The sequence below is a fragment of the Aulostomus chinensis genome, chromosome 16 (assembly GCF_037954235.1).
Source record: "Aulostomus chinensis isolate RoL2024-O1b breed Wild chromosome 16, RoL_Achi_v1.0, whole genome shotgun sequence".
Taxonomy (NCBI): Eukaryota; Metazoa; Chordata; class Actinopteri; order Syngnathiformes; family Aulostomidae; genus Aulostomus; species Aulostomus chinensis.
In genome coordinates, this window is record NC_141335.1 from 24767714 (window position 1) to 24775081 (window position 7368).

At 49.2% G+C, this 7368-nt stretch overlaps 1 protein-coding gene and 1 long non-coding RNA gene across 2 annotated transcripts; one reads left to right on the forward strand and one right to left on the reverse strand.

Moving 5' to 3' along the window:
* Nucleotides 1–671: 671 nt before the first annotated feature.
* mlh1 (mutL homolog 1, colon cancer, nonpolyposis type 2 (E. coli)) lies at nt 672–7026 on the forward strand. The gene is made up of 19 exons (XM_086180772.1): nt 672–1136; nt 1302–1392; nt 1831–1929; nt 2021–2094; nt 2423–2495; nt 2573–2664; nt 2830–2872; nt 3850–3938; nt 4033–4145; nt 4218–4311; nt 4389–4542; nt 4632–4939; nt 5324–5457; nt 5547–5655; nt 5730–5793; nt 5885–6049; nt 6139–6231; nt 6307–6417; nt 6734–7026. The coding sequence occupies exons 1-19, from the start codon at nt 1030–1032 to the stop codon at nt 6887–6889; spliced, it is 2169 nt and encodes a 722-aa protein (XP_086036898.1). The 5' UTR covers nt 672–1029; the 3' UTR covers nt 6890–7026.
* Nucleotides 3247–5609, reverse strand: LOC147247940 (uncharacterized). The gene is made up of 3 exons (XR_015109506.1): nt 5530–5609; nt 4325–4452; nt 3247–4240 (listed from the first exon to the last, which is right to left on the reverse strand). It is a non-coding gene; the product is annotated as an uncharacterized LOC147247940 (long non-coding RNA).
* Nucleotides 7027–7368: the final 342 nt, after the last annotated feature.

Below are 7368 nucleotides of genomic sequence, written 5' to 3' on the forward strand. Positions count from 1 at the left end.
ATTGTTTTTATTGTAACTACATATTTTAGTAGTTCTTAATGATAATGGGCAGGCAAGGTTCTCAAATTTATGTATCTTTTTTGGTAAATATTACATTTATAAGTACAGAAGGCTTGAATATATAAAGTTTATAATAAATATAAACATTGTTTCCTGTTAAATTGCAGTTTCTCTTTTGACTCTGTTTCAAATATTTTAAAAAAGCCATTAAAACTTCTCAATTAATTGAGAAAATGCTTAAAAAGACACAGTTTGCTTTTCCCTTGTACACCATTTTGTATGCATATTTTGTTTGCTTTTTCTTCATTTGCATTTGTTTCCTTTGGCTTTATCTCTTTATGAAATTATATTTTTTGTACTTCTATAAGAATACTGCTTGTTATATATTTCTCCTGACGAAGCTGTTTACTTTGTATTAAAATTTACTTTGATTATTCTTCAATAAATCAAACGCGGAGGGAGAAAATAAAAGTTCCGCATGAACCGTGGAGCTGCTGGCTGAAATGACGCCACTGCGCTGGGAGCGCTGCGCCGAATTTTGGAGCTACATTCTACTAAAAATATTCAGCAGCGAAGAAGAAGAAGAACGACTTCTTCCTGTTTGTAATGTAGGCCCCGCCTCACGTTTTCTCCGCGCGCTGTTATCGCCAGAGATCGTGTATGTTTGAGAAGATGCGCCACTTTAGTGAAAGACGAGTTGAGGCTCAGTTTCACAATTAACACAAGTAACGCTTGTAACCCGGCGGTGGTGAGGCTGTAACGGCTCCGGGCGCAGCTGTTATATTCGCGTAGATGAACCGAAACTTCCCATCACCGCAAAAAACGGAGGTTTTTGTGACGACAGACGTGACGTCGGGCAGTCGGCGCGGGAGTGACGCCTCCTGTCAGTTCATTCTGTTTTTTTTTTTTTGTAAAGACAGCAGTTGTGCTGCCGCATGTTCAGCAAAATTTTACGTTTTTCTTTTACTCCAACCAAACACATTTTCGTAGCTAATTCCCGGCTTTGTATCAACCTGCAGTACCGCAAACATGGCGGGTGTCATCCGGAGGCTGGACGAGACTGTTGTCAACCGGATAGCTGCTGGAGAAGTGATCCAGCGACCCGCTAACGCCGTCAAAGAAATGATCGAAAACTGGCGAGTGACTCACTTTACGTTAGCTCGGAGTTCAGGGATCAAACCAAGCGGGTTCACTGCTAGCTAACAGAGCAAGAACGTGTAACAGCCTACAAACAATGTCTGAATCATGTTGTTGTTGCTGTTGCGTGCTGGTGAAGTAACTGAAGTTTGACAATGTTGCAGTCTGGATGCAAAGGCCACCAGCATCCAGGTGACGGTGAAAGACGGCGGGCTGAAGCTCCTGCAGATCCAGGACAACGGCACTGGCATCAGGGTGGGTCCCCCCACCTCTGGTGGTTGAAAAACCAAAATAAGTACAAATAAAACCACTGAGCTTAAAGCTGGATAAAGAAGACGTGGATGAAACGGATTGATGCTCTTGAAAGCTTAAGCCGACATTTTTGGACAGTTTGTCTGTTTTTAGCCGTCAGTCTCCTTTAGCCTTAAGCTAAATATTTGTGGCTGGCTCGTCCTGCATTCTGGAATGACATAGAATTGATGGAGTGGTGAAAACGAAACATCCGTAGAAGCCAAAGGCATCGATCTATGAGTACCTGAAAGCAACGTTTTTGGGTGAAATATTGCTTTAAAAAGAGCACTGTGACATAATTATGACTATTTAATGAAAATATCAAACCAGAGAATACAGTTGGACTGTAGCTACATTAGCTCTGTGTGTGTGTGATGCTACACTACTGTCCTTCTCCTGCAGAAAGATGACATGGACATCGTTTGCGAGCGCTTCACCACAAGCAAACTCCAGACTTTTGAGGACCTGTCAGCCATCGCCACCTACGGCTTCAGGGGCGAGGTGAGTGGCTGTCACCCCCCAGCAGGCCCGGACCGCTGCACACAAACAGGTCTGTTCCCCTGGAGCTGCTAACGGTTGTCTGTGTTTGCAGGCTCTGGCTAGCATCAGCCACGTTGCTCACGTGACCATAACGACCAAGACGGCAGATGCCAAGTGCGCCTACAGGTGGGAGAAGAGAACAGGGACTTGCAGTTACAACTGACTGGACGCCTGCTGAGCGTCCTGCAGGAACACAGCGGCTAAATCGATCACTGGCTGGGTTCTGTCAGATCTGTTACTACTCCTACTCCTACTCCTACTACTACTAGTCTTACTACTCCTACTACTACTACTACTACTACTACTGGTACTACCATCTGAGGCGTCAGTCAGGATTTCAGTGGCACAGAGAGCCGAGCACAACTTTATAGTTGATTTTCCTTCTTGAAAAAAGTTGCATGTGATTGTAACTTAACCAAGATGACGCCTCTCTGTCCGTCTCTGGTTGGAGCAGAGCGAGCTACAGCGACGGAAAGCTGAAAGGTCCCCCGAAGCCCTGCGCCGGAAACCAGGGGACACAAATACTGGTGAGTTCTGGCAGCAGGAGTTCCTCCATGAGTCCTCGAGCTGAGACGCCTACAGACGCTGCTCGTCCTGTCTGCAGGTGGAGGACCTCTTCTACAACGTGTCCACCAGGAGGAAAGCTCTGAAGAGCCCCGGCGACGAGTACTCCCGGATCATAGAGGTGGTCAGCAGGTGCCGTTATCTTGTGTGTGTGTGTGTGTGTGTGTGTGTGTGTGTGTGTGTGTGTGTGTGTGTGTGTGTGTGTGTGTGTGTGTGTGTGTGTGTGTGTGTGTGTGTGTGTGTGTTACCCAGCAACACTCCATCCTCATGCATATGTTATGTTCATGTATGTTGCAGGTACGCCATCCACAATTCAGGGAAAAGCTTCTCGGTCAAGAAGGTGAGATGCTACTCAGGACATCAAATGTTCTTACACGCAAACGTGTTCTCATGCACAAGCATGTTCTTGCACACAAATGTGTTCTTACACACGTTATGTAGTCCCGCAGCCTGACTCCTTGCTCCTGGTGAATGTTGGGGGGTCTCTGTCAGCAGGGGGGTCTCTGTGTCGTGTCATTGGTCTACAACAAGGAGGGGCAGCATTCTTTGTGGAAGGGACAAAAGAACTTGATTTCAAATAGCTTGAAAATGTGATGTTTTAGTGCGACACGTGGGCGTGCGATCCTGATCCTGATGGTTGATCAGGTTTCTAGTTGTGCACAAACCCACCAGGGTCCTGGAAGGAGACTTGCACTTCCTGATGGAAAAGGTCACAGGTCGGGGGGGGGGGGGCACAGGAGAGTTCATCAGGAGTTAGCGGAGTGGAGAGAGTTGTCCTGCTGTGACTCTGAGACAGGAAGTGATGGCGTGTTTTACTGACACGTGTCTGAAATGACAGGTGGACTACAGAACAGGCTTCTTCACCTTCACCTCGTTTGCAGTAAAAATACAACCTCATTACCGAGGCTGAACCTTCAGTCACAATCACGACAGGAAATGATGTCACACTGGCAGTGTTTGCTCACACTCATCGTCCTGTCAATCACACGAATCCCAGTTGTTATTGTTGGGAATGATTGACACGTCAGTGACTGACAGTTGTTTTAGTGAACAAAGCTGCTGTAACACGGCACCAACTTGTCAGCAAGGTTCACCTGAGTTGAACAGGTTGAAAGTAAAAACATAGAATCCCATTAGCAGGTTCTAGATGTCAGCAGGAAGGGTTACTTGAGGTCTGGAGTCACCAGCAGCCGTCAGGCTCTGCTTCCTGTCTGTAAGACTAAACCGAGGGCTTAAAAAAATCCTCCAAATACCTGCAGTGGAACGTTCCGTCAACGAGGTTTAGTGTCTCTCCCTTCATTTTTTTCCCTCTTCCAGCAAGGAGAGACGGCGGCGGACGTGAGGACTCTCCCCGGCGCGTCTGTGGTGGATAACATTCGAGGAGTTTTTGGGAATGCAGTCAGCAGGTAGGATCAAGCCAGGAGAGAGAGGAAAAATGCTCTGATGATCCCTGCATGTATGCGAGCTCCTAATACGGCGGCTGCTGCCGTGTGTTTCCAGGGAGCTGATCGAAGTGAGCTGTGAGGATCAGAAGCTGGCGTTCAAGATGAACGGCTACGTCTCCAACGCCAATTATTCTGTCAAGAAATGCATCCTGGTCCTCTTCATTAACCGTAGGTGCCCTGCAGAGCCTGCTGTTGCTCGCTGATGTCATGCTGCTGGCTAACGAGTTTGTGATGTGCCAGATCGTCTGGTGGAGTCCAGCACCCTGAAGAAAGCGGTGGAGACGGTTTACGCGGCGTACCTGCCCAAGAACACACACCCCTTCCTCTACCTGAGGTAGTGCACTCACTTGCTCACTGCAGGGGAAATCCTGTTGGAAGCATTTTATGTTGAGTGTACTTTCAACGCTGCAGCTTAGAGATCAACCCGCAGAACGTCGACGTGAACGTCCACCCCACCAAGCACGAGGTGCATTTCCTGCATGAGGACAGCGTCATCGAGAGCGTTCAGAAGCACATCGAGAGCAAACTGCTGGGCTCCAACTCCTCGCGCTCGTACGTCACTCAGGTAGGACCGGACCTGTGTCAGGTTTTCATCCTCCCAAAAGCTGGTGTTAAAGTGTCTGTGTGTGTGTGTGTGTGTGTGCGTGCGCATAGACGTTGCTGCCAGGCCTGCTGGTCTCTGGAGGGCCTGAGCTCAAGTCCTCCAGCACCACAGCAGAAGCCACCGAGCGGGTCTACGCACACCAGATGGTGAGGACCGACTGTCGCTCTCAGAAGCTGGACGCCTTCCTCCAGCCAAAACCGCCTCCTGATCCTGAACCGACCGGTCCCAGCAGTAGGGACGCGGAGCCTGTTGGCGTAGAGGTGGATGACTCTGACATGTTAGAGGCCCTGAATGAGGCGGAGGGGGAGGAGCCAGAAGGTGACAAGGAAAGCAGTGTTAGTGTTCCTGATGTTCAAAGGTGAGAGTTCACAAGCGTCACATTTGAGCTGCATCAGTGTGAGTTTGTGTTCGCGGGCGATCGTCACGTCCTTCAGCGCCATCATCAGGAATCCAGGAATGGTTCCTGTACGTCATGTGACTCAACGTGAGAGAAGGAACGCTGGACTGAGGCTGCCATCACGATTGGTTTCATGTTGCAGCTTTTTATCGCGTTAGAGTCCAGGAGCCAGCAGATTTATCAGGCTGATGAAAGTCAATGTTGCTCCTCGGCTGTTGGATTTGGGAGTGTGGGGTCTGCTGCCCCCAAGTGGCCACATGGTGCCACTACACCCATCTGACAGGGACAGTGGCTGTGTGAAGTGTGTGTTGGAGGAGTGACAGCAGTGTGTTTGTCGTACACCAGGAAGCGTCCCAGGACGGAGCAGCAGCAGCAGCCGGAGGAGCTGACGACAGCTGCTGCTACACCCAAGAGACGAGTAATTAAACTCAGCAGCATCAAGGAGCTGAGGAGTGACATCAGCGAGAACACACACAAAGGTAGCGTGAGCGAGCGGCCCGGACTCTCGGGGTTCAGGTGAGACATCCACTGTTCAAGATCTTAGTTTTTACCTTGAATTTGTCTCCAGGTCTTCAAGAAATGCTGCAGAATCACTCGTTTGTGGGCTGCGTCAGTCCCCAGTGGACTCTGATCCAGCATCACACCAAGCTGTACCTGCTCAACACCACCAGACTCAGGTCAGGAACCCCCCCCCACACACACACACACACACACACACACGGATCCCTTCAGTTCCATCTCTGTGTTGCAGCCAGGAGCTTTTCTACCAGATACTCATCTATGACTTTGGGAACTTCGGTGTTCTGAGACTGTCTGTGAGTATCCTCACCTCTGACGTGAACGATCAGATTATGATTTGTTTAAAAAAAAAAAGGCCTCTGATTTTTTTGTTTTTTTTGTTTCAAGACGCCGGCTCCCATTTATGATCTGGCCATGTTGGCCCTGGACTCTGAGGAGAGCTGCTGGACGCCAGAGGACGGACCCAAAGAAAGCTTGGCTCAGTACATCGTGGACTTCCTGAAGAAGAAGGCAGAGATGCTGGAGGACTACTTCTCCCTGGAGGTGGACCAGGTCAGACTCCAGGGTCAAGGGTCATTTTAGCAAAACCTGACACTGCATTTGCTTTTCCTCCTGTAAAAGAAATACTTTGTGGTTTACAGGATGGAAATGTGACAGGGCTGCCGTTGCTGCTTGATAAGTACGCTCCCATCATGGAGGGTCTGCCCATGTTCATCCTGCGCTTGGCCACGGAGGTGAGCGTCTGCCCACATCACCACACTGACGCTGAACTCAGGCTGCACTGACAGCTGCTGCTGGTTTCCATGCAGGTGAACTGGGACAATGAGAAGGAGTGCTTCAGGGACTTCAGCAGGGAGTGCGGCATGTTCTACTCCATCCGGAAGCAGTACGTCCTGGAGGCGGAGCCAGGAGACCAGCAGGTGACACAACATTCAGGTGTTAACAGCATTCATGGAAAACCTGGAAAAGTCATGGAAATTAAAAAAAAAAAGACATTTCCAGGCTTCCAGGAGGAAATTATAACAAACCAGAACATTTTTGGGAACTCAGAGTCCCGACAGACCATGAGGGCAGACGTTGTAACCTCTGGCTACACATCCAAAAGGAAGTCATGTGACCTTTGTATGGGGGCGTTAGGGTTACCACCATCACCATCTTTCATGCAGCTATGCAGGTCCTTCTCTAATTCTGCAGCACCACCAGGTCACCTGGCTGACTGATTATTTGATCTCTCAGGATGCAGAGCTGAACTCGTGGCGTTGGAACGTCGAGCACGTCATCTGCAAGGCTCTCCGAACCCTCCTGAGTCCTCCGAAGCTCTTCAGCGAGGACGGCACGGTGCTGCAGATCGCCAACCTACCTGACCTCTACAAGGTCTTTGAGAGGTGCTGACGAAGGTCACCTCCACCAGACCTGCTGCTCTTTTATACTGGATCGATGTTTGTGTTGTAAATAAAATCTTTGTACCAGACAAGATCATCACTCTTCATTGGAGGTTTTTGTCAGAAAAAAATCGAGGCTCTATCGGAACGTTCTAGGCGTTCACGTGGTTTGTCCAAAACAAAAAACAGGCCTGGAAAAATAAAGTGCCGCCCAACAGATGTCAGCTGGCTCTGCTTCAGTGCTTCATTCACTTAGAATCTCTGGTAAAACCTCAAAATCTCCACATCTTTACGAGTTCAGCTCCATGTCAGTCGTCCTCAGAGCTACGAGCGCCGTCATCAGAGAAACACAGGGAAACGTCCTCACAACCCAGCGTCACGTGAGCCTCAAGAGGCGACCGGAAGCTCAGACGCTCCCGTGCAACTGGATACACCTGAACCTCTTAATACTCCTGAGCCATTGATACCGACCAGCGGCAGGTGAAACAC

What these genes read in the sequence shown, in the direction of transcription:
- mlh1 (XM_086180772.1), top strand. Translation starts at nt 1,030, where the DNA reads ATGGCGGGTGTCATCCGGAGGCTGGACGAGACTGTTGTCAACCGGATA. An exon ending in CAGCGAGAACACACACAAAG is followed by an intron (nt 5,458 to 5,546) that starts GTAGCGTGAGCG and finishes ATTTGTCTCCAG; the next exon opens with GTCTTCAAGAAATGCTGCAG. An exon ending in CGGAGCCAGGAGACCAGCAG is followed by an intron (nt 6,418 to 6,733) that starts GTGACACAACAT and finishes TTGATCTCTCAG; the next exon opens with GATGCAGAGCTGAACTCGTG.